Genomic DNA, 27,919 nt, shown 5'->3' with positions numbered 1-27,919 from the left:
ATACCGCTCTCTGGCTATATTTATATGCATGGTACACCGATAGAAATAAAATGTATGAATAAAATATATGAATGGACATTTCCATTTCACAGGCGTGCTCTACTTCTGTGTCAACACACATAAGAGGAAATATTCATACTGGTATATAATGGTACTGTACCAATAGGCACCATCAGGTCCACCAACAAAGTGGCTTCACACACAGAGTCTGACAGACCTAATTAACACCCATAGTGTTCCCCTGCTTAGTTTAGGAAATAAAGACAGACTCTATAGGGACAGAAACAGGAATTGGGTATTTCCATCTGGGAGAAAAATGAGTGAAAATCACAAAATTAATAAAACATAATTGTTAGTTTTCTTCATCAGCACTGTTACACTCTTATTGCATCAACACATTGTATCATGTAAGCGAAACAAAATTGTTACGCCTAAGTCTATCTGTCTGTATAGTGACTATAGCTGCACACAGTGTATCAAGTTGATTACATACAGTAGCATAAGTAACAGAGTTTATCATTAAAGCTGATTGTGAAAGACTGAGATAGAACATGGATAAGATGGAACCAAGCACTTAAGACATTATGGGTCTTTGGCTCATTTGTTTACAGTCAATACATGTTAGATATCTAATGGTTGGTGTTTGTCTTCGCTCAGTGACCTGGATATTAAATCATAACCTATAAATCATACTTGAAGTCTGAATCTTAAGCGGTAGAAAAGTGCTCTACAAATTAAGAGCACAATTAGCTTCAGCTGTCCGTCTGTCTGACTGACTTACTTATATTTACTTCCTTTGTAAACACAAGTGATGATGACCAGATGAGAGATCAATATGTCTCTATTACCGATCCCCTAAAAATGCCTGCAGCTTATATGATGTGATTTAAAATGACAAACCCTGCTGCCCTGGAACAGTACTTTTAGATTAATGCTGATCAGGATTACATAACAAACTGTATGCTCATTGCTCACAGCTGTCACTGCTAATAAAGCTATCTAGTGTAGCAAAGGAGGCAAAGATGATTTTGTTTCGTTACTTTGAGATTGGTAAGGTGACCATTGGCGATCTTCACAGTTTCTGTCATCAATCCTAATATTCACAACCAATTTTGTCAGTGAGATATTGTGCAGTGATGGTTTTAATATGGTTTTAATAATATATTATAAAAATGCGCTTAGTTTGGTAGTGAAAATCAAGGTGAAAGTTAGAGTTGTTACCCAAATAGTTTGCTACTCACATGTTTAACTTTGACCCACTGCGCCTACCATAGTTTTACAAAGTAGTGCATGATTTTATCAGACATTCCAGGTGTTTTTGTTTTCACCTCCAAATATGTGCTTTATACAACTGGGTAAATCTGGGATTTGTTTAAAACCTGTGTGGTTGTAGGATTACTCGTGTTGGTCGCCTTGTTGGGCGTAAAGCTGCAGCCACCAGTGCTGCTGTGTCCCTAGCTGTGTCAATGACACCGGCCAGTGAAATACAGTATACGTGTGAAATAAATGGTAAAATTAAAAAAGACTAAAAATGTAATTCAAATATACAAAAAAATGCTTTATGGACGAAATTGTGGTTAGTGCTGGGTTCTTGTTGTCAAGTTGATATCAGACGTCTATCAGAATAATATGGAGCAGGGAAGATGTCAGCTGTCTCGGCCTCTCATATTCACGTTCCTCTACTCTGGGAACAACAGAGGCTGTGGCAGGAAGACTGACTCACATCAACCCCTTGTCTATTTTTCTCTTGTGGGGAAGTCTTATTTTTGGAGTGTGCTACACATTAGAAGCTGCTGCAGTAAAAGATACGGCCTACATAAATCGACTGTACCCATCACACTATACACAGAATGGCATTAAACAAGATGCAGCACTGTGTATACATGACAAATCAAAGCATTTGTCTAAAATGATAGAAGACCTATTGCAAATAAGTGTAGCTTGAGTGGATTCATATTTTCATATATGCAGAAAATTGGAGAAAACTATTGTATTAATTACAAATTTAGCTTGAAGTTGCCCCGATGATTAGCTACTGCTAGATCACTAATGTATGTATAAGAAGTATTTGAGGTTAAGGGAAGGATTGTCAACAACCCCCAGCAACAGAGATGCCACAATCACATACAGTGCATATTGTTATCTCTGCTCTTACATTTTAATGCCATGTCCACATCCAGTAACTCACTTACAATCTATTGTTTTGCTTGCTGGGTAATTATCCCAAATTGCCAAGCTTTTTCCTACTCTCATTGTTTTTCTAACAGATTATCCAGAATCCTGCTGTTTATTTATAAAGCAAAAAGAGCTTTTGATTTACTTCTCCTGGTGTCATGCTGTTCTGCTTATTCCCATTTCCTTTAGCTATTTCCTGCTGTTCTTTCTTTCAAATGCTTCTTACTTTGCATCTTTAAGGGGATTTATCTGATTTTTTTTGCCAGGAGAATGAAAAACAACATGTTATCCACTACACATTACCTCTTAAGATTATTATAATCACTAATATAGTTTACTGAATTACTCAAACAAAGGACCACAGTCAAATTTCTCACAAACACATTACTCCACTGCACCAAATCGTGTATGTGTGTGTGTTCATTGAGAAATTAGTGATCAAATATCGCTAATATTTGTGTCTAATAAGGATGTCTTCATAAGGATGTATCACATTTTAGTAATGTGAGTGAGTGTTCCATTGGCAGAAATGGAATATAATATTAATAAGTATGTTTTCTTTAATGTATAATCACCTGAAAATAAGAGTTGTTGTGTTTTCGTTACCTTAGAATGAGCCGTTTATATCTACATAGGGAGAGGCTCCCCTTCACGATGTCCGCCGTGTTTCTACAGTAGCATAGAACAAACAAACCAAACTCTGTTAACCGGAGTCAATAACGATACTCGCTCCCGTTGCCGCAGCTCTCTCTCTCTAGCTTCACTACTCACTTCCTACGTACACACACACTCTAAGCACTCTACTCTACAACAAATGGCTCTAGAGAGGGCCATACGCATTTTCACATCAGCCACCGTATAGCTCTCCTACACGCTTGGCTCACGGGAGAAGTTGTTATCTGCAACCTCACTGCTAGATACCGCCAGATTCCTCCACACTGCTCCTTTAAGATCTGCTTAATGACTTATGATTTTTGCTCTATTTCAAAGCTTAATTGCCTTCATAATCTGCTTCTGTTTTTGTCTTTTCCTCATTGGGTATTAACACACTGTCTGTTGTGGATTTTATGGGGATTTGGTTATTGACTGATATGAGTGAGCATAGCATGCATTTGTTGATGTGAAATTTGTATAATAATGAAAATCTAACTTTACCTCAGCCTCTCTTAAAAGCTGTATTCTTCTCATTTTATAATTAAGTTTAAAATGAACACTGTGGGTCTTTGGCTCAGTTGCTCATTTCGCATTGTTTTGGACATAAATGTGCAGAGTTGACACCACGAATAAAGTAACTACATAGCAGGTGATGAAGCCTGCGGCCCCTTCCCCTCTGACACACAGAACTTCCTCCCACATGTCTGTTAGAGGCTGAAAGAGGTCTAAATGTAGCCAGTATTATTCGAGTTTAACTGTCTTTTTTCATGCATGACTGCCGTTTCCTCCATCGCTCCCCATTAAGTCCTTGCTTGCTCTGTTGCTCTGCGCTTATCCTGGCCTGCCTGTGTGTCTGTCTGTCCGTAGGGTGTCTTTAATTGATGCAGACCAGGTTCTTTACACTTCCGCTTATTTATACTCAACGCTTCAGTGAGCTGAAGGAGCAGGATGGAGAATCTTTTTCCTCTCTCTGTGAAGCTCTTTTCATTCTCTCTCTCTGCCACACACACACACACACAATGGAAGAGACAGCCAAATCACCTCCACCCCCGCTGCGCCTCAGAGCCCGCTTATGTAGCCAGCCCATTAAGAGCGGTGTGTAATTGAAAACTAAGTTTCTATCCTTGAATCTGAAAACGCTAGTTTTTGTTCAGAGCTAGGCCATATTGATTCGCCCCTCTTATCCTCCGACACGAGCAGACCTTGCTGTCCATGTTTGTTTTGACATTACGAGGCTGTAATGTAACTTGACTTGCTCTTTTGAGAGCTCTTTTGTTTCATGCAGTATGGTGTATTATTGAGGACAAACACACTTTTTTTTTTTACATACTTCTCCGATAGCCTTTCATTTCTTTCTACTGTAGCTTACAAAGTATTCAAAGGCAGCTCAATCCATTTGCTAGTGCTGTTTCATACCGAGGCTCAACCTTTCACCCAGGGCTGATCAATGCAGGTCAGAAATCTCAGCCTGCTGAGGCAGGGTTAAAGCAGTAACAGCGAAGCCAATAGTCATCTCAGATATAGATTTATATCACTGACCTTTCATTCGCAGAGCACAGGGACTAGAACTCGCTTAGGGCGGCTATTACGACGAATCTGAGGGTAGAAAATGATGTTACTGTCCACTTCTCTGTTCCTTTTTTATTGCTCCTCCACCTTTTCCTTCCATGTGACTCCTTGTCCAGCTGTATCTTCATCTTCATCTTCCCTCCCCTCGCATTTGTTCCCCTTCATCTACTCATCTTTGCCTCTCCTTTTCCTGAGTGAGCTGACATTTATGTTTTCCCGACATATACTGCCGTGTTAACAATTCATGGCATTTTTTTTCGGTTCCCCCCACCACGCGGTACTTTCCTCCGTCTCCCTGTTGAGTATTGTAGCAGCAGTTATAGGGCTGCACAATTAATCAAAATTGTATGGCAATATGGCCTACTTCAGTTTTCAAATTGATGACTGCGCAATTATGTGTCAAAATACCATTTTCAATGAAATATTGTGGTGCTGCAGAGATGTGGTCTACACATCATGTTCTACAGACTTAAGAAAACATCTTTGTTTTCTACAGATCCCTGCAGAAATCACACCATGATCATATTATTAATATGTTTTTCAATGAAAATGAGAATAATGCTGTAAAAATGATTATTCCCTCCGATATTGCAAATCACATCGTAATTGCAATATCCGTCAAAATAACCGCAATTAGATATTTTTTCAAACTCGTTCAGCCCTAAGCAATTACGTCCAGAATACCCAGAAGGGGTCTTATAAAGGAAGCCATCTATACGCTTAAAGGTTTATTAAATTTTCAATATGTTCTGTCAAGAGCAATATAGATTTTATTACCATATTAGCTGTCCAGTGTTGGGGTGGCACGTTGACATTTGGTATGAGAATATTCATGTGGGTGGCTGGACCGTAGGCTGCCTCTCGCGGTCCCTGTTTGCATATTCAGAGAATTGCTCAGGGCGCACTGAAGTCTCCAGGCTGCCATTTCCAGAATCATTATGGATGAAGTGTACCCGTGGAAAATCATGGAATAACAGTTGGAAGCTTGCCATTTAATGGCAACAGTGGTCAAAGATATTCAATAATTGACGACCCTTTTAAGAGATTGTGGGAACGCAGATCTTTCCAATTCCAATTATGCAAAAAGTAATCACCTTTTAAAATAAATGCCAAGATCATGTACTCAAGAGATAATTAGACGTCAAGAAGCAGACCCATCCCCAACATTTTAATTTCATGATTTTATTTGAATGTGGGATGAGTTTGAGTGTATTCCTCGCTTTAACCCAGAAATGCCTGTTTTGATTAAAGGTGCCCTGAGGAATTTTCTTGTATTTGTTTTTCTCATCTGACAAACATGTTGAACGGTTTCCTCATAAAACATTTGCAAAGCCAATTTTTTTTTTTGTTTACATCTGTGTTTGCTGGCTTGTAGTCTTCTTCCTTGCCTTTGCAGGCACATTACTGTGTTTCCTTTTGCATTACCACCACCATCATGTTGAGCAGAGGAGTGTGTGCATGCACGAACAAATCCCTCTAGTAAAAGCATTGCTCTATAGCACTACTAGTGGTCAAAAAACTGCTCAGGGTATTTTTAAAAATGCGTTTTTCTTTTTATCACTTCTCTTGGATGTTTGACCTTCACTGTGCAGAAGGTACAGAGTTTGACGCTAGAAGGCTGTCTTCACATTCCGCTGAGGGAGGAATGTTTCGCTGTGCTCACCTTGAATCTAATATCACACAAGCAGGATTTTTGTGATATCATAACTAGTTTGGAAGCCAATAATGGACAAATTTGCAATTTACAGGAGTGTGATGATGTGAAAAATTGTGGACTGGAATGGACTTTTCAGTGAAGTAGGAGAAATGTGTTCTGCACTTGCAATTTTGAAACAAGACATATTTCCATATTGAGTAGATTTTGAACAAAGTAATTGAACATTTTGGTGGGGAAATCATATCAGACATATTATCATTTAATGCAGAGTATTTTTATAGGTCTTAAAAAATATCTGATCTTTAAATTATGTATTAATATCTGAGATGTTTTCCTTCATTAGTGCCCTTATGTTGTGAATATAATCTAACACAGCACAACAGTCATGCTCATATTGCATGTTACTTATATCTCGAAAGATTGCATTAGGGATGATTTTGCCTTTTAGAAAATATTGAAAAAAATATACCAAAAGTGATTTCAGTATTATTCAGAACCACTGGGAAATTAGACTCATGTTTATGCTTGGAGTTTGTTTTTGTTTTCAAATTATAATTGAGGCAAGAGAGGTGCACACTCTATATACTGTACCACCAGCAACAGCAGCTGAGCGAAAAGACGGAGAGGGAAGAATTTCACCCCGAGTGAACCGGTGAAACTTCTTGGAAGTAGCGCAAATGTAAATGCTAATTAAAAAAAAAAGTATCCAGCTGATGCCGGAAAGATTCCACGCTCTATGCTTTAACAGTCTAAATAGGGCCTTAGTGGACACAGGCATGGTGGAGGGTGGGGAAGGGTGGGAGGCAGAGGCAAGGATGGTATAGTCAATATTTACCCTGAGTAATTGGTCTACACTTCCCCCAGCGAGATACACAGACGTCCAGCGTCATCCCTGCCTTATCTCCTCCAGTTCTCCCTCACACACACCGTGTGACCGCCGTTGCACACAGCAGTTTTGTGCAGCTGTGCTCCGAGATATCCACAACGTAATGGTTCAAAGCAAACAGGATGAATGAGTGAGTCACCGTGCATGGACACTGTCATGTCCATTAAAGTTCTCCAGGTGGCCTTGCAGTGCCTACAGAGAACAGTAGTTAACAAGCTCATAGAGCAGCCTCTAATGAGTGGTGAAGCCACAGTTACTGTGGTAATGAGGTGGCCACATTAGTTACCTTAACGGTAAACCGCTGTTCTCTATTGATAGAATGACAGCAATAAGATGTGTCGAGGCTACCACAAGAGGAACTCGGATGCAAGAATTGTCATAGACTCATGGGAAAAGTTCTTTATTCACTCTTTTTGGCCGTCTCTCAAACACACACACACAACCCATACAGTCCTCTCTCTGTGCTCCCCGTCTTTCACTCTCATGCTCTCAAAGCAACTCTCCAATTAACCTGATGCCTCTCGAACCGCCAGCTCTTTGAAGTCCTTTCACATGGCTCCCGCCTACGCTTGTCCTGCGTGGGTCTGAATGGACATTTACATAGCATTTTGTTTAGTTGTTATGTTGACATTGCGTGACCCCAATCACATTTGTCTGTGTGTCAATTTGTAGGTCTGTAAACCCTCATGAAGGCCGCTGGCTGATGAGGAATCTGTAGCATCTTCCAACTATAAAGCGAGGAATCTCTGTTTGTCCCTCTGTGTGTCCTTTGCACATCTCGAGAACCGTTCATCTGATCGACTTCACTCTTGGCGGGTGTGTTGCTCGGGACCCAATGGAGTGCAGTGTCGAATGTGGTGCGATTTCACCAGATGGTGGCGCTATAACAATGAATTCATGTTTTAGCCTGTAACTTATGAACCATGACTATCCGAAACAAACCACGCCCATTTGCGTCCATATTGAATTGTGTCCTAATCTGATTTTTTTTGCTACTCCTCCTACAAATTTTTAGTAATTGTCAAGCCGGAAAAAAAATCTTTTTTTGATTGTTGATGTTCCATACAGTTTTGCTATAGTTGGCCCTCAACTTTTATTACAAAAAATGTCATATCTCCTGAACGCTTTCTGCTATTGTGACCACATTTGGTGGACATATGTAGATATGATGTTTGAGTGACCATGACAAATTTGGTTCCATTTGGCCAATAGGTTGCGCTGTAGTAGCATCATCTAACTATAAAGCAAGGAATCTCTGTCTGTATCAACTGCACACTTGGCAGGTAGAAGCAGCCAAATCGCGGTTCTCGACAACGTTGCAAGCAATCATCCCGTTCTGGACGGGTGTGCGCTCTGAATGGGCACTGCACTAGTACATAGAAATACAAGGTTACATTACCAAGAACAATTCAGATAGAGGTAAACAAGTGTCCAACATTACTGTGTCCTTGTTCCTCTCTCTATTTCTCTCCAAAGTGTGCATCTCTACGTATTTCCCTTTGTCAGAAAGAGCCAAACAAACAAGGACAGGAGGGGAAAAGCCAGGGTAGATTGTGCGAAGATGGTGGTGTTTTTTCAGATTAGATAACAAAAAATGACATTTGGTTTCTTTCACACATATCTGGAGGCCTGTTTATATATATATTTAAGAGGCTCAACATGGTAAATTGCTGTCTACAAGAAATGGTGTCTGCAACACCACTGGGATTGGTGTTATTCTGTTTACTGAAATATTACACCACACAGGTGTAATACTAAAAAGCAGGCACACTATTTGTTTTTTGTGAAGGCAGTGATCCCTAATATGTATCGACAGTTGCGTTTGCTGGGTCCTCCCACCAGTGAGAAATGATAATTGGAATGCTTTCCTCATAAATTACAAGAGCCCTTTCTCTTTATCCCTCACTTCCCCTCCTGTATATTGCAAGAGACAAAAGAGGGGTTTGCATCATCCCGACAGTCAGAGGATCAGAAGGGTCGTGCTCTCTCATGAGAGGATCTATCTGGTTTCCACCACCTGCTGCGGTAAAAGTGCAGCAGAGAGGGATGATGTAAGGACGATGATTTCTATGTGTCAGTTATTCAGCTCCACTCTGGGAACTGGCTACATCTACTAAGAGAATATCAACTAACTGTGAACCTGTGAGATCTGGTTATGAATTTTACAAGCACTCAAAGGTTAAACCTTTCCATTTGTACCGCAGTACAATGAATCCCTCAGTAATGCACACTGCCTCGTCGAGAATGTGTCTCTGTAATGATTAAATAGAGAAAACAAACCCTGCACAAAGCGAGGTCATTTATCTGATTTATATTTAAATATTGGAAGAACAGAGGCAGCATCTTTTCTTTGAACAGCACTATAATAGGACGATATTTAAAGGGGAAATATGCCCATTTTCAAAATTCATACATGTTATTCCTATGGACTAAGACAGTCAAAAAAATATTAGTCAACATGAACAATTCTCTCCCAAATCCAAAAAACTTGTGATGTCATAGGGTATAAAGTGTGGAACAGCTCCATAGACAATGAATTAGGAAAAATGTTATAGATGACACTGAGAGCACCCAGGGGAGTATTCTGAGTATACGGGGACATTTTCTATTTCACAACTGAGAACACTTCAATAGAATAAAGCTCATTTGGGTATAAAAAAGCAAACAATCATTCGGTGGGTCCATAAAATCAGTCTCCCGTTCTTTGTCTGTTGAGCAGCTCCAGACTTTATACCCTATGAGGTCACAAGTTTGAGACTTACTTCTCTGGTTTCTGGCTTTGAGAGAGAGGAGCTCATGTTCACAAATATTGATTGAACTTTCCTTACATATGTAGCGTAATATATTGGAATTTAACTAAATTCTTAAATTTCCTTTTTAATCTCTTTGCATCCCTATGAAATATGATTTAAATGGTCAGTTAGTAATGATAATATGGATATACTGTAACTGTTCAGTGCAGCATCTTTTCATGCCTCCACGCCAGCGACAGGCATTATGTTTTAGGGTTATCCGTCTGTATGTCTGTATGCCCGTCTGTTTGTCCGTATGTCCATCCGGTCCAATCTCATGAATGTGATATTTCAGGAATGCTTGGATCTTGATGGAATTCGGCACAAATGTCCACTTGGACTCAAGAATGAATGAGTGGTCAAAACGTTTGGTGAACAAAACACACTTTTGGCCATAACTCAAGAAATCATGTGCTAATTATGACAATTTCACACAAATGTCTAACAGAATAAAGTGATGTAATGATGACATTCTGGACAGACATGGATGTAAACCGCAACTTAACTGGTTAGTCGTGGCATACAATCGCAAGGCGGTAATTCTACTTTTTTTTAAAATCATTTTCACATCACTGCTCTTTACAATCAGTCATTTAAGAAAGCGAAATACAGTACATAGTGTAACCCCAAACAGTCACTTTACTGGTTAACCACGCCGTCAGTTAAGGCTTAAAGGTCCAGGTACACCTCCTGCATGCTGCTCTCAAGTGTAATAGAGTGGTCTATACCAGCTGAACCCAGTTGCAGCACTGCAGCATGAAAGTGTTCCCCGGTCTGTCCGGAACTCCTCATTACCGCTCCTATAGTTTTGTTTACGAGCTAAACTGTTCACCGCATAGTGTCAAACCTCAGCCAAAAGGCCATGTTTCACATTCCAGCCCATTATACCGCAGCTGCACTGCGTCAACTAGAAATGCCCCGAACGAGCTCAGGGCACTTTCTGCTGAACGTGTTTGTTTCTGGTGACTGTGTGTGCGTATCTGTGCATCTATATCCAAGACATACATGTGTGCTTTTGTTTGTATGTGAGCGTTCTTTGGTGTTTGTTTCCTTATCTGCCCGATTATGATGCTGCCCAGCTCTAAACTTGAAGCTTCCGCCCGCAACACTGTTAACACTGAATGACCTCCTCTGCTTTTGTATTCATGAGATCGTCCTCTGTTTATTCGCCCCGCAGATTGATATGGCTTTTTAAAGAGAGCCACTGCCTTTATTGTTTTCTATCTTTAGAGAACGGAGATAATAACAGTCTTCCATTTTTGACTGGGTTGATGAGTATCGCTGGAATGCAATATATCTCTCCACCTGTTTAATTTTCTTTGTGGAGCGAGATTGTAATAATCTGTTCTCTCTTTCTCTCCCTGTGTCATTCTATCTGTTTCTCAATCAGAGAGCCAGCTGCTCCCAGGGAACAACTTCACCACAGAGTGCAACATCCCTGGAAACTTTATGTGCGGAGATGGGAAGTGTGTCCCAGGTGGGTGGCAGTGCGACGGATTGCCCGACTGCTTCGACAGGAGCGACGAGAAAGGCTGCCGTAAGTCCAGTTTAGACTCCATTATCAAATCCTTTTTTTTCAGCCCCTAGCTTTGCCCTTAAAGCACTGAAGCCAGATACCCTATTTAGAGTCACGTCATGTCTTCTCAACTCCTGAACTCCTCTCTCACCGTCCAGCATTCTCCCGTCCCTCCCCATAGAGCCATAAAGGCCATTTAAACCTAATTCTCTGGCAATTTAAATGAACTTCTCTCCTCAATCCGTACCTCTCCCCCTCAGCGTGCACACGTCCTCCTCCCCGCCAGACTCACGGCCCCAGTTTAGCACCGGGGCAAAACTTAATACCATCAAAGCAAAGGCCGATTACTTGTGTGCGCAGGAATAGTGGCACATGCATAATTCTACTGTAAGGCTACAGTAATAGTTCCGTTTTGATCCTCACTTTTAGTTGGCTTTGATCTGTCTAGTCCGCTGCTCCTCCTCTTCCCCCTCCCATCACAGCCAGAGCTGCACACAAAGACGGGATAGCTGATGAAGATTGACTTTGAGGCCCCGCCACACTGAATGGAACCCCCCCCCCCCACACCACCATCTCCCCATATATTCATCTCTTTAACGGTCTCGCATTCTCGTTTTCACTCCTCTCTGCGCCCGATCTCATCTGATGATTTTTGGCTTTTGGCTTGTAATTTGCTTCACAGAGGCTTGTTTCCAATTAGAAAAGCATAACCATCTTCTTGCAGGGATTTTTTTCTTTTTTACACACAGCTAATTCCCTGTCAAAAAAAACCCTCCCTCACATAGGTTTGTCCTCCATTCTGTCATCTCTCTCATTTTCTTCCTTTCTCCTCCTCCAGCAGTCACTTCTCTCACTGTTCTCTCTTGTTGGCAGCTCAGGGAACGGGCTGACTACTTTCAGCAAAGTTGTGTCCCATGGCATGCCAGCACAAATACAGACACACACACACATAGCCAAACTTTGCTGTCATCAATCTTTTTAGCTGTGGTGGAATGTAACTAAGGGCATTTGTACTTTATTTAAGTCTTTTCTTGTCATGCCATTTTTTACTTCCACTCCACTACATCTCAGAGGGAAATATTGTACTTTTTACTCCACGGAATTTATTTGACAGATTTAGTTAATTTTCAGATGAAGATTTTTGCACACAAATCGTATGAATGGCTTATAAAATATGATATGATTGTTTTAAATGAAACTACCTATATATACTGTATATACAGTGTATATAGCTATTATATTTATTTATAAATATTTTTAAATATTTTTACAACAGTAAAATCCTGCTTTGACTTTACGCATGTAATAATAATCTAATGATATAATAGTCGGTCACAGGGGACATTTTTCTGCAATGAGTACTTTCACTTATAATTAGGGCTGTCAAAGTTAACGCGATAACGCGTTAACGCAAATTCGTTTTAACGGCACTAATTTCTTTAACACATTAACGCAACTTCCAATTTTTGGTTAGCGGGCTTGATTTTAAAGCTAGAGTGAAGAAGCTGGCATCATATGAAACTAGAAAACCTAAGGAATCCATTTGTACCAACCATGGAGGACCAAGGAGGCTAATTAACACTCCAAATTTACGCTACATTTTGCCAAGGAAAAACTGGCATAGCGATTTTCAAAGGGGTCCCTTGACCTCTGACCTCAAGATATGCGAATGAAAATGGGTTCTATGGGTACCCACGAGTCTCCCCTTTACAGACATGCCCACTTTATGATAATCACATGCAGTTTGGATCAAGTCATAGTCAAGTCAGCACACTGACACACTGACAGCTGTTTTTGCCTGTTGGGCTGCAGTTTGCCATGTTATGATTGGAGCATAATGTTTTTATGCTAAATGCAGTTCCTGTGAGAGTTTTTGGACAATATTTGTCATTGTTTTGTGTTGTTAATTGATTTCCAATAATTAATACATACATACATTTGCGTAGAGCAAGCATATTTGTCCACTCACATGTTGATAAGAGTATTAAATACTTAATGCACATTTTGATCATATAAAAAAATGTGTGATTAATTTGCGATTAATCGCGACGATTAACTATTTGAATCGATTGACAGCCCTACTTTTAATACTTTAAGTACATTTTTCTTACATGCTTTTATTTAAGTAACATTTTACATTTTAAATTTGACTTGTAACAGAGTATTTTCACAGTGTGGTATTGGTACTTTTACTTAAGTAAAATGTCTGAATATTTCCTCCACCACTGCTTCTTAGTTAGTTATGCCTTTGTCATTTTAAGTTCTATAAATAGGAACATTTCAAGAGGTGTCCGAGACTATATTCTTTAGGGCACCTCTATACTGACATCCCTGTAACTTAAAGAGAGTCTTACTCTACTTAGATGATGAGATGGGTTCTGTGCCCCAGATTCTCATCACTCAATGGCCTTAAACTGTCAGCCACTGTCAGACCGGGAAAAATAATATCCCGATGCATTGAGACTAATTGCCTCAGAATTAGATACATTAAGTGCTCCTGATTTAATCTAATCGCACAGCTCTTGTTTCAGTTCATTACACTCCAATTCACCTCGAGTACTTTCACTTTAGACAAGCAAAACTTTTTGTCTGCTGCTGACACTACATGCTATCCCGCTAAAGATGAAAGCAAGTTATCATAAAGCATCAAACTCAGCCTGCCTCTCTGGTTGTCTGTCAGAGGACTATTTTGTGTTTGTTGTCGACATCTACATTATCTGCTCTGGCATAAGTGGGCCTTATTATCTTCAAAAAGATGGCTAGTTGTCAGTCGATATCTCCGGCGACTGCTTTCACAAAAAATCCCCAGACAAACCTCTGGCTCCATTAGGGGCTCTGCAGGGTCAGACAGATAGGCGGAGGGAGGGAGGGGGGAGACAAGGGAGTCAGGAAAGAAGAAGCAGGGGAGCAGAGGAGGTATAGAGGAGGACTCATTATGGTTGCAACAGCAGGATGTCTATTATCTGAGGAGAACACAGTGCCTGGAAGCTTTTAGACTGCAGTGCTGGATTCTCTGCAAGAAGAATCATAATTAGACACCCCTCTCTAAGAAAACACACACACACTCACGGTTATATATATATATTTAACAGAGGGAGATGGTAAATATGCTGACTTGAAAGAGAGTTTGTTGACTCAACTTATTCTCCTTCTGTCATCGAGCTACATGGAAAGTGTTTTTCAGTGCAGGCTCCTCAGAAAGTACTAAAAAAATACTTTTATTTTGTGGAATATTGCTATTGGACTGACTTTTCATTTACCTTTTATATAACCAATTAGGAAATAACACAGTGTATCTGATGATGCCTGGCCACTGTCCTTTGCATTCACAGTCATTAGCACGGAGGCAGATCAGTGTTGACCACCACCGGATATTCAATTTCCTCCCATCTGTAATATGAGCAGGTGGCCTCTGTCATGAGGTTTCCAAGAACATGTGTTTTAATTGTCCATCAATGTGGATATTTGTAGCTTTTTTGATCACTTTTGACTAGGGCTGGGCGGTATGGCCAAGATATTCTATATCGATATAGGTCATTTCATATCTTGATAACAATATATATCAAGATATAGCATGCTTTTTTTCTAATTCAATAAATAAATAGTCTAAATTAGGGCTGTCAATTGATTAAAATATGTAATTGCTGCATGTGATCATCATAAAGTGGGCATGTCTGTAAAGGGTAGGCTCGTGGTACCCATAGAACCCATTTTCATTCACATATCTTGAGGTCAGAGGTCAAGGGGTACCTTTGAAAATGGCCTTGCCAGTTTTTCCTCGCCAAAATTTAGCCTAAGTTTAGAGCATTATTTAACCTTCTTCCTAGTATGACGTGGTTGGTGCAAATGGATTCCTTAGGTTATCCAGTTTCATATGATACCAGTATCTTCACTCTACCTTTAAAACTGCACCCGCTAAAGAGCATTTGCTTTAATGAATTTAGAGGTGTTCAAAAAAATTGTGTTAACGTGTTATTATCGCGTTAACTTTGAGAGCTTGAGTCTATATGAAATAACCACATGGTAAAACCCATTTTTGTATACTCCTGTGTTAATTAAATACTTACAGAATAGTACAGAAGATTTTCTTATTTAATTAAGAATTTATAAGTTTCAAGTGAAATTATAAAGAAAAAATAAATAAATATTTCCAGCTATGCACTGGCTATGTTTACATGCATGCACTGCACACAAATACAGTAATCAGATTAAGACAATAGTGTGATTTAACTACACTGGGGTATTCCAATAAGAAATTCAAGTTAGTATGTGCTTGTTATTATAACCAATTAGATGACGCAACTGTGTATCACGATATATGATTTAATCACGATGCAATTCCATTGAAAGATGATAAATTATCATATTGAATTATCTCCCAGACCTACTTTTGACCACTTGCTTTCCTTATTTATTCCATTGTAAGTGACCAGGGATGAAACCAGATCATTTAACACATACAGTATATACTCACACATATATACATACAACTTTATGTATTTGTGAACTCATAACATTCTCTGCTACATATTTTGCTCCAGGAGGAGTCTCTATTTTTACCACGCACATTTGCACCCGAAGGCAGCTGTAGTTGAAGAGTAGATCCCTCGTAAGCCCACGCTGTTCAGCCAGCAGATTGTGCTGATGTGCGTATCTCTGATCCAGGGAATACCTGCGCAGAGCCTGAGGTAAAGGTCACACATGGTGACATCTCCCTGGTGTCTCATTAATGAGTATTTTTGGAAACTATGTAGCTAACGGGGGAAGCACCAAGGAGAACAAATCATTTTTTATATTTGCAAATTACCTGGCGGAACATGGGAAGATCAATTTTCTTTTGAAATCTGTATGAAATTTGTAAAACTTTGATACAGTTTTGCAAAGCGCGCTGACTTGCACATACTGGGATGCATCGATCCAATCTGTACTAAAGTGCTTTGCAAGACCGAACCACCCACACATGCACTTAGAATGACACTGCCTGGCAGATTTTCATTTTTCACCAGCGGAAATAAACTTCTTTCTGCCTTTTTTGTTGACCTGACTATATTTTATTCCAGTGCTATCAATGGGGGAGGAAGTTCAGGTCTGGTCTGCATTTGCCTCTCTCCTTTATTTATTCACTTGTGTCCCAGTCTGCTACGCCTCACAGGTCAGGAATTGTCTCTCGAATGGTCAGGGGAATGTTTATTCACCTAGAAGAGAGAGGCTTCTCCCTTCCTCCCGAGCCCTGCTGCTCCTCTCTTGTTTGTTTGTTCTTCCGGTCCCCTCCAGCACAAGGGTCAACTCGAGTCATGTAAATACTTTTCGCTGGCTCTTTAATAACAGTCTGGGCTGAGAGAAGAGATGTAATAACTCCAGCCCGAGTCTTATTGAGTTAAAGATGCAGCTTATTGTATTTGCTGTCCTGCTTTCAAGGCCAGGACCCCCCTGCAGATCATTTTAATCAAGTCCAATTTTTTTGGGGTAACCTCGTCTTTGCACCACGTAACTGGATTTTAGATGAAAACATATCAGTAGCTTTTACAGTATCTCCAATATGGAGCATCTGCTCTACGTCAGTGTGCCTCTGCATATGTGTTGGCAGGTCTGAGGGGTTTTTCAAGCAAAGATTCAGTGACAGGCTGCTGACTAATTCCTCGCACAAAGAGGTCAAAAGCACCACCCTGCTCTCCGGTGTCCATAACGACAGCCTGAGAGAGTGTTAGACGAAATGGATCCTGACAGAGGAGAGAAGAAGGAGAGCTGACTGAGCTTACTGGGCCTCAGAGCCAGGATTAGCCTCTTTGCCCTTGTCTAGGCAGGGCATGAGCAGGGGAGCGAGGACAGATGCGTAGCGGGGCCGAAAGGGTGAGTGGACATGATGTTTAGAGCAAGAAGTGGGGAATCAAAGATGAGATGGACAGAAATACAGTTTGAGAGAGAGAGAGAAAAGAAAGGATGTGTTCTAAACTAGCGGTCATGCAAGCTGAGGCCGTGGCTTCTATGTGTGGAGGAAGTCATGTATTCAGAATTAAACACTTACAGACGAGTGCAAGTTCAACTTTTACTCTGCTTTTAACTGGAAGGGCCATCAGCAGGGCCAGTGGCTCTTAAAGAGCAAAGATCAGAGCACACAGAATCATCCACACAGAAGGGCTGCTCACTCATCTCCTCATATTCTGCTCAAAATGCATTGCATGTCTTTAAAGGTACAGTATGTGGGATTTGCTGACATCTAGTGGTGTGGTTGCGGATTGCAACCAACTGAGTACCCCTCCGCTCACTCCTCCCTTTCCAAGACTGCAGTAACGTGAGCCGCCGAGGGCAAAACAATGGTAACGCCGTTCCCCTTGCTCAGCATAATAACACTACTTTAGGAGCAACGGAAGTCAGACGGTGGTTGGTGGTACCACGGTTTTGCACTCTGCGACTCTTGTTACCGCAATTTCACAAGCGTGTCGGAGAACTGTGGTGGCCTTCAGGACCCGCTCTTTAGGTAGATATGAAGGGCTCATTCTAAGCTAGAGAGATTAAGAGAGAGACTGAGGTTGTGTCCGAAATTCCATACTAACACGCTATTTAGTACGCTAAAACAGTATGTGAGATATTTTAGTATGTTCGAAACCTTAGTATGAAACCAATAGGGCACGAATTGCATACTACTTCCGGTGAAATATTACAATATGCAACGCTGGTCACTGCGGAGGCATAAATATACCACAATGTATTGTGCTAGTAACGACAATGTTCATAACAGACAATGCCGTTTTGCTCACATGAGGTTGGCACAGGTTACCGTGGTTACAACTGGCACGGAGGCTCTCAGGAAGTGACAACGTAAATTACTGCTCAGTGCGTCTGAAAAGATACATACTACTATTCACACTAAAGTTTGTTTAACAATAGTACACACCGATTGAGTATGTAATACATAATGTACGATTTCTGACGCAACCTAAGATTCTTAGTTTCAGGTGATTGTAGACTAATGAAAACATAGTTATGAATATTATATTTCATTTCTGCTAATAGATCCCCTGAAATGCTACACACTGTTCCTTTAATCAAGACTAATGTGCCTGTCTTGCCACTTGCTCAGTATCTAATTGACATTACCAGTAATCTTGGGGATTCCAGTCACAAACAGGATGTTCCCTCATTTTCTTTAGAGCAATGGTCCCCATGGACCCCCCCCAAAAGGGGTCGCAAGATACATCTGATGAATCACACGATGATAAATAGGATGAGTCAGAATCAAAAAGAGTTTTCTTCTACAGAAATTCGTTTTCCGTGACTTCATTCTAACGATTCCCCCTTTTTCTTGTGAAATAATGGATCATTTTAGCCATTCAGGCTTTAAAGCAAGAAGATAGAAGAAATAACACAATCTTCCACTTCAAATGACACGTTGAATTCATAAGCAATAAAATGAGCCATTGCTCAATTCAATGCACTCTGGGGTTTTTACTGCAAAGGCCTTATTTGGTCCAGCAGCAGCTAATGGTAGCCAATGTTAGCACACTTTAGACGACTATTGCTGATATTGCCGAGTCAGTTCGCTGACTTGATGACTCCTCTGTTACTTGAGCTACACATTTTAGAATTTACCATTATTATTCTTTAATTGTCACTTGTGGCCACAGGGGTACTTTTCAGCAAAAGTGATATTGTCTGGCTTTTAACAAAACCATTTATGAAGGGGAAAATCACCAACACTAGACAGATTAAACCTTTGACCCGCCTTCTTTATGCAATAAAATTTGCTGCAACCTCACCTATTTGTATGTGTAAAGCGTAGGAGCCAGTAGCGACTCTCCCTCCTGGCTTGCTTTATTCAATCACTCGGAGACACACAGGAAGGACAGCAAATTGGAGGCCCACACAAGGGGGGTGATGTTTTTTCAGTTAGTTTAAAAGTCTATTAATACTTCATAACAATGAGGGATATAACCATTTAGAGTTTTCATTACCCGATGCACTGTTTATTGATCCTGTTAGCTCTTCACAACGTTATGAGCAAAATGAATTCAGTTCAGTGGATTACTGGAATATTATCACATTATTGCTCTCTGCAGTCATAACACAGCCGGAGCCTCGAGCAACATCAATGGTGCTTTTTTCGTTTTTCTGTGTACTGACCTCCACAAAAATGCCCGCGGGATGTTGAGTTCAAAAGAGCCGCTAAATGCTTATCAACAACAAAGTTCTCTTAGACAGCAGGGGTGGAAACAGCTAAAAAGACTCTTGAGACAGGTTATGATTTAGATATAGAGGCTCACACTCAAACCCACCACGTGTACGGAAGGGGTTGCGAAGATTAGGAGCGTGTGTTTATGTGATAAGAACAGTGACCAATGCACTCACTCGGAACACAAAGAGCCGTATACTGCTGACAGATAGGTTTTTGTTCTTCTTCTGTTGTCTTCTTTTCACGCTCTGCTTCATTGTGCATAGGTGTTCTTTGCTCTGAGATCGGAGGAGTTTGGGAGCGTGTCTCGGTTTATGCGTGTTGTTTAAGTCCCAGCTCAGAAAAAAAACTCTAGAGAGCAAAATAGAAAAGAGAAGAGAAGGAAATGAAGAGCAAATGAAGAGAATATGGAGCACTAATAGCAGGAAAAGTTAGAAAAGCAGAGGAAGTTTAATGGGACTGAGTCGGGGTGCATCCCCATGTACGTAATGGTTGACTGATCAATGAGCTGCTGTAATTAATACCAAGGAACAGGGATGAAATATTGATTAGCGTCTTACATACAGTCTCTTAGTCTGATTCTCTCTCCTGCTGTCTCTTTTTCCTCTTCCAGTTTTGTCTTTTAGATTGAACGCCATCCTCATCCAATCAATAGTCACAAATTAGACAAAAACGATTGCTTCGAAATCTTCAAAGGAATAAGAAATGCAGCCTTGTCATTTTTACAATGCAGCGCTGGGACGCTACCAGTTCAAACAAGGCAATTTCAGCAGCACGTTGCTTTCTGTGATGAATATTGCAGCAGGGCTATTATCTGGCAGATCGCTCGCTGCTTTCTCACTGTACGTCCTTGCTTTCCCTCCCCTTTTATCGGGAGTTGTTGAATTATTGCTGATATTTTGCACACGCGCCCGCTTGTATGGTATACGAGCCACTCTCGCTTCCTCATCTTGCACGAAGTTTGATGGCTTTGCAGAGCGCCGTTGGCCCGTAAACGCTTGGCCCTCGAGATGAAGGCAGCTTTATAATGTTGCAATGCCTCTTCCTGCACACGGAATGTTATTGCATTGCACAACTAGCGTGCAGGGCTCAGACAGTGAAACGTACAGAATGATTATTCTGATCCCCGAGCCCTCCAGACTGAAACTACCCTTGCCCTTCTTGCTTACACCCTGACTCCATTACCTATTGATTTCCTCCCCTAAGAAATGCTCAGCAAGGTCAGAGAAACCTTTGAAGCCCTCAGCTGTCTCCGCTCCTTCGCGGGCTTCTATTCTCTTCCACTCGCTCCACTCGCGCTGTTTGCTTTCTTGTTAGTCTCTTCCTCCAGTCTTTCTCCTCACTCCGTCAATCATGCATGCCCATCACGACGGATCCTACCTGCGCCGAACAAGTTATTCTGTTCTCTGGGGAATCGAGGAGAGGGAGAAAAGGGGAGAAGTGTTGAGAGAAGGGGCAGAGAGGTGCATATTTGGGGAAGAGCAAAGCACACTGTCTGCAACAGGAGTTACGCTGTCAGATTCAGCCTGACATGAATGCCAAAGCCACAAGGGAGATACAGACGGGGAGTAGGAGACAAACATTCTGTTTCAACTTCATTTTAGATTATCAAATGATTTACTTTTAAACCCAAAATATTGCCACGGTGCTACACTCCCCGGTCTGGATGTGAACGTTATTTTTCCTTTTAGATAGAATCCTTTGAGTTGTTGTTGTTATTTTAAATCCAAGATAGTAAAAAAAAAATGAGGTATGGATGTTTGGAGAAAGTACAGTGCAGTGTTTTCAATTAAAAATGTTCCTGCGGAAGAAATGTTAGGCAGATGTCAAACTAGGCACCTCAGTGTGTGTGTGCGCCTGTAATTGTGGCCGTAAAACAGATAGATAGAGAGGGAGAGAGGGAGGGCATGTTTATGTGTGTGTTAATGTGACTTTGTTTGTGTGTCCCGTCCTCCAACTGTGCGTTTTCGGTGTGATCCAACCATGTTTTTCTGCTAGTGATAGTCTCACCTCAAGGAATCGAGCTCGACTGCTAACCTCATTCGTTTTCATTTATGCTGCTCAGCTGAACACTGGAGGACTAAGTTTGGAAGCCGCCCAATAACCTGCCTGCTTTTTTCGTAAACAACCAAAGGCTCAGAGAAGAGAAAGAATAGTTGGCACGGGACTAATGCAGTTCAAACCTAGAAACCGAGCGATGGTTGTAGAGTAAGGCAGAGGTGCTGAAAATAATCAGCATTACCTTGGATTTGAAGTCCCAGACCTGGATTAAAACAGGACACCTTCACAGTGTCATCAAAGGAAAACGTAATAAATTTGTGTCTTTACCATTTCTTACACCCTCAAATTCCACCTAATTAATTTCTTTCCTCTTCTTGCTCTGAAGACGGCTCAGCTCGGGCTATAAAAGGGGCCACACATCCCCAGAATACAGCTAAGCACATTAGCTCTATATGCTTCCAAACAGCGCTGTCTCTCTCCCACCCACGACTCTCCCTTCATGAGCTTGCCCTTCATGTGACTTTTGAGCTAATTTGGAACACAAACACTGGGTCAGATGAATCCTGCCAGCAGTAGAAGTGGTAATGAGGATTGGGATGAGAGAGGAGGGAGTGAATGAGGAATCTCAGAGCAATAACAGAGCTGTCCTTCTAGCCGAGCCTGCCAAGCAAATGAAAAAAAAAAAAAGTCAGGATCCATGGCCATGCAGAGAAGACGATAGTTGTATTTTCCAAAAGCAAACTTTATATTTCCAGACCAGAATATGTTTCCTTTATTTCACAAAATAAGTACAAAATAAAAGAATGTAGAAATAGAAGCATTATTATTATTATGATATTGCCTTTGTTTGTGGCCAGATGAATTTCAATTTACCCCTCCACAATGGCATGTTTTTGTATTTTTTCATTTATATGTTGCTGAAGCTCAAAGCCATGTCTGTGTCTCTCCCTGGACTCTAATGAATGTGATATACCATGCAAAATGAGATTTGGGTGGTTAAGGCCTCTGCTGTCCAGGTAAACAAAGGCTTTCCAGACTATAGACACAGAGATCGGGCACTATCCCAGCTTCCTCCCGCGTTCAGCGGATTACATTTCATCCTGGAGACAGGGCGCTCCAAACCATCGTGGTTGTTATGCCTCGCCCCCCCCCCCCTCGCTACACATAATCGCCGCAGCTTGAAAGAGCTCATAAATCAGCCCACCACAATACATTGTAGAGGGAAAAAATGTGCGCCCCTGGCATTTGAGACGGCACAATGCCAACCTATGAGCAGGCCAATTCCACCCTTTGTGTTCAGCAGAGAGAGAAAAACAGAAAGACTGTTGGGTGGCTTGCTTTGAGATGTCTAGTATGCCCACTCGCTCTCCCCCTCTCCCTGTGTGTTTGAGTGTGTGGGTTGTTCCATCCTTTTGTTGTTCTGTAATGTTTAAAATGTTTATAATGCTGTTCCCTCACTGGCATTACCCTCTAGTCTTATTTAACTAATATCATCATAATAATGTCTTAGCTGTAATTGGTAGTGTTTCCTTTCTTTGTCTCCAATAAGAATGATTACAACACGAGTAGCTCTCACTTAAAGGTTTAAGCTTTTGATTATAATGCAATTTACTGGAAGGGAATAATCCATAGGGCTGGGTATCGGTACTGGATACCTTTTAATGTATTGACCAAAAATAACCTAGTACCAAGTAGTATTAAAACTTCTCCAGTCAAACGATTCCTGCTTTCAATCCTTTTTGTACCCAGATCTAGAAAAAAAAATGCTATTTTGTATGGTTTTGCTCGGAGCCAATCACCGCAAGCGTCCTTTGATTTAATGGGACTAGGGATGCACCGATACTGACACCGGATCGGATATCAGGCTGATTCAAATAGCCAATTTGTTTCTGCATTAAAAAAGTTTACACTTGAATTGTAAAAGTCTGATTGGTGCATCTAAATGTGACGTGTAATTGGCCCACTAGCACAGCAGGTACAACCCATACAGTCTGTGGAGTGGTGAAGTCGAGCGTAGCGTATTTAACGGAGTTGGCAGTTCAGCATGCCGAGATGCCACCAAAACGTTTTAAAGTATGGCTATAGTACACACCTATGGCGTCTGATGAAAATAAATGTGGCGGTGGTGGCATTTTATGCAACTGAAAGCTTCCATTCACTTGATTGATATTGAATGAAGAAGGGGAAAAAAGGTATCAAATGAAATACTCTATCTGTATCAATATCACTTTAAGGGTACTGGTATTGCTATCATCATTTTTTAAACGATACCCCGTCCTCATAATCTACAAGTAGTTTAACAAAGGCCATAGTAGAGAAACACAGGTCTGAGAGATGATAGTGTATTTCTCACAGATATGGCTCATTATTATAAACTATAAATATTGATGGCTGTAGTGCAATGTCTTTTAAATGTCTTTTTTTGTCGCCATCGGGCTTTAAAATTCTATAAGTTCACGGTGATCGAGCTAAACCGAGGTCCTTCATTTTCTGATGTCTTTGCCTGCATCTACCTGCAGTCTTGTTTTTCTCCTTCTTCCAGGGAAGATCAATGTGTTTGAGTTAAAACTAGGGGCCAGTGCTAAACGGAGGATGCCAGGCATTGATGTTCTGCAGGCTCGTCACTCAGTCTCAGTCAGGCCTGTCCGGGGAGATAAGACCAGTGGCCTGCTTAGGCTGATCAATGGCATAATCCATACAAACACTCTCCCACACGATTTGCTCTCTTTGTCTTTGTCATTAACTTGTTTTCTTCTCCTATCACTACTTTGTGCTCAGGATCTTACCCTTTACTTGTCATACTTCAGAGAACAGAAAGATAAGCATTACAGAACAAAAGAAGAAGGGCTGAGTAATTAATTGGTCTCTGTAACAAAGCAGCTGTTTGACTGTTTGAACCTTGTACAATGGTTAACGGTTGAATGGGTTTGCTGTTTTAATTTTAGAACATGCAGTTGTGCCTGTTACGTTATTATCATAAAAACGTTAATAAAACTTAGCCGGTCGTAGTGGCGGGCGGGTCCCTCCCTTCCATTGTGCATAACGGCCAAGGTTAATTCTGTCATAAAACATAATGTAGTGCATTAACAATTGCTGCATCATCACACATACTAATCCATTGTTTTTCTTTCCCCCCCAACCCCTCATCTGTCCTTAGCTAAGGTCAAGTCAAAGTGCGCCCCTACCTTCTTCGCCTGCGCTAATGGCGTCCACTGCATCATCGGACGCTTCCGCTGTAACGGCTTCAGCGACTGTCCTGACGGGAGCGACGAGGAGAACTGCAGTGAGTCTCACACCACAACTAAGTCCAATAAAAGCAATCTGTCTCATCATGTCATGTCCACCTAGAAGTCATGGTCTGTTTGATGATGTACTGCGCCCCAGTCATAACAATTTATACTGCAGCTATGTACCGGTCATATAGCCAGTGGTGGGTGAATATGTACTCAAGGACAACTGTAAAACTGAGCAAAGTATTAAAGGGGCAGTCCGGCAATTTACTCATCGTGTACTACTACTATGGCCTTGTTCAGATTGCCAGCCTATATCTTTTTTTGGCATATCCAGATTGTATCCTACAGATTATTTTTAGAGAGCCAGAGAAGTCTGGACAGCAAAAAAAAACATGAAATGCGATTTTTGCAAATCGGATCCAAACCATATTTGAAGGTGGTTTGAATCAGATTTCTACAAATGCGTCACAGTCCGTACGCTCTGGTCGCTCAAATCGGATTTCGGTGTCTTTTGCGACACAACGACAACGTAGTTACTATTAGCAGAGCGCTATGGAGCTCACCATGGAGGAGAACAACAGTCCGAGGACAGACGCTGAAATAAATTGTCATGACTGCAACACGTAACATCGCAATGTATACCGGCCTCCTCCATCGCTGAGTAGAATTGAGGGCGAAATGATGGGCCTCCACCTAGGCTACAGCAACCCTTGCAGCCAGGTTGGTGATGTCACAAATTCACACAAATTCAATCTGGTCACTTGCAAATAACAATGCAGACATAACAGTGTGGTCTATCTTAAAGATCGGATTTGAAAAACTAATTGGATTTGCCTGCAGTCTGAACGTAGCTATGACTGTATAGTGTCTTCTGTGGGTTTAGAGGAGCTTTTTCAACTCTGAGAAAAAAAACAGTCTGATGATGTCATAGTGATGTAATCAGGGTAATCTCAGTTTGTGCTTGGAGACTGTAAATGTATAACAGAAAGCCTGAATTACAAACAGAGGGTGTGGAGTTGGAAAGATGTATCCATTAACCAGGCAGGGAGAGGTGTAATAAAAAGATGCTACTGGTTGGATTATGGGAAATGTAGGACCAATGCTTTTGGAGCTCGACCCCGACTAAGAAATAAGAGTATCCCAGCCTCTGTTGTTTCAATTGTGACAATTATTGTGTAAATAATCTGTCTCTTTTGAGTCCCACAACATTATGGAAGTGCAATACTCAACAGCTGGAGTACCTCTTTAATATGCTTCATCAAAGTATTACAAAAAAAATACTTTGCATATAGTTTGGGCCTGTGCAAAATAACGGAAAAACAAGACTCTAACTCATTTAATTTAGGAGCAGCAAAGATAGTTAGACAAATAAAGATCCTCTGTACATCTTTCACACTGTCTCTTTCCTCTCTTCTGCACTCCCTCTCCTATCTCAATTTTTCATTGTGTTTCAACGTGAACAAAACAATGAGAAGACCTTGCACGCAAAACTGAACTGACATCCCAGTCTCCATCTTTGGAGGTTGGATGATTAATTTTTAAAAGCAAAGATCTTTGTGTTTTTCTAGAGGCACAGACTCTTTTTTTTAGATTTGCTTATGAAAAGTGGGGACAGGTGCGGTTCGAGATTGTCGCTAGAACATTTTTTTCAACCTTGTTACTTTTGTTCTACTTTACTTTTTGTAATGCCAGAGCAGTACTTTCTGAAGCGTGAAGCAGGTATTCTTTATGTCCCTCCTTTCAGAGGAAAATGAAGGAGAATGTCATTCTATTAAGAATGCAATTTCTGTACCGTTGCTGTCCCCTCCACTCACTATCAAATCCTGCATTTAGAGCAGATAATAATAGTGTTGAAAAGATGTGAATGGTGAATACAGTAAATTCTATTACCTTTTCAAAAAAAGTTTGAGTCATCTTTATTTGTTTGCATCACCTGTGACTCCTGACTCTGCACTCTTTGTATAGTGGTTGAGAAGAGTCGAATGAATGCAAAAGCCGCAACACAAATGCAAAAGCCAAGCAGCAACAACAGCCTCAGGCACACTGCGGCTGAAACTAACTTCTCTTCAACCCACAGAGAAGAAACTGGCGGAGAACCACCAAGTGCAAGGTTCACACTAACTTTCAAAGCAATTTAGTTTATTTCATTCGAAAGTTAAGATAAATCCTTTTCCCCAGTAGCCTCAGACTTTTTTCCTTGGAAAGCTGCTCTTGTTTTCTGTTGAGACAATTCGTAAAACTGCTTGTTGGCATTTCTGACTGGCTGCTGTTTCTGATCAATAACGAGACCTAATTAAAATTTGACTGTCAAATTTCTAACTGTTGCATTTGGCATTTCCGATTGGCTGCTGTTTATGATCAATAATGACACCTAATTAAATTTCTAACCGTTGCATTTGTTTAACAATCATAAATATAATTGCTGTTCACGTGGCTTTTTTTCCTCCCTGGGAAACTAATGATAATGATATTCCAACTGTCCAGTTAAATCAAATCTGTTATTTGGCATTCAATGACAGGATTTTTTTAATGATATAAACAACATTAATATTCAGGAAAGACAGTTAGCCTACAATTTATTTGATGGGGGGGCGGTAAGGGACCTGGATTATGGATAGGGGGATGCTGGCCCAAAAAAGGTTGAGAACCACTATTTTAATAGGTTTTCTGTCACTATATAATGACTTCTTGGACTAAACAACAATACTTCTCTGGTTGACAAACATCAAGTTAGGCTTTTTTATAATCTTTATTTGTTGATTTATTATTATATATTTGTTTGTAAGTATATATATATATGGAAATGTATATATATATTTGGAAATGTGTGTGCTTTTGGCATTGTATTCCAATCCCTTGTTATTTTTGTCTGCCTTTTAAAGGCATTAAAATTATTATTATCAACCAAGCAAGATATGTTTGTTAACAGATTAAACTTGCACATCATACTAATAGCCTACCATAATCTAGCGTTAAATGGTACAATTATACAGAAAATTGGTGTTTGTGGCCAAAACAAAGAGCCAACAGCCAGGCGTTTCCCATCATGCCCTGGGTCAGTCGATAGAGAGCAGTTGCAGTGCCTGGCTCTAAAAACTGCAGCCGCCTCGATCTTGTGAGGTAATCGTTGCCCAGTGTGTGCATGATGTCAGAGCGAGTCGGGATCAAGTCGGACACAAATCTAACTGCCGTGCATTTTGCGGTGATTGCCGGTGATCAATTCTGTGCAGGCCTGGCTCGTCTCCAACGAGCCTAATAATAGTCCG

General features: G+C 40.8%; 1 protein-coding gene across 2 annotated transcripts in view; it reads left to right on the top strand.

Moving 5' to 3' along the window:
* The window catches only part of ldlrad3 (low density lipoprotein receptor class A domain containing 3), a 95,772-nt gene that overhangs the window by 24,545 nt on the left and 43,308 nt on the right, over positions 1–27,919 (top strand). For both annotated transcript variants that reach the window (XM_074632262.1, XM_074632261.1), the window contains exons 2-3: positions 11,124–11,270; positions 24,578–24,703. In XM_074632262.1, the coding sequence (XP_074488363.1) occupies positions 11,124–11,270; positions 24,578–24,703 (273 nt within the window). The remainder of the gene's footprint in view (positions 1–11,123; positions 11,271–24,577; positions 24,704–27,919) is intronic.

The sequence above is a fragment of the Sebastes fasciatus genome, chromosome 4 (genome assembly GCF_043250625.1).
Source record: "Sebastes fasciatus isolate fSebFas1 chromosome 4, fSebFas1.pri, whole genome shotgun sequence".
Classification (NCBI taxonomy): Eukaryota; Metazoa; Chordata; class Actinopteri; order Perciformes; family Sebastidae; genus Sebastes; species Sebastes fasciatus.
This window is presented reverse-complemented; position numbering and strand designations above follow the sequence as displayed.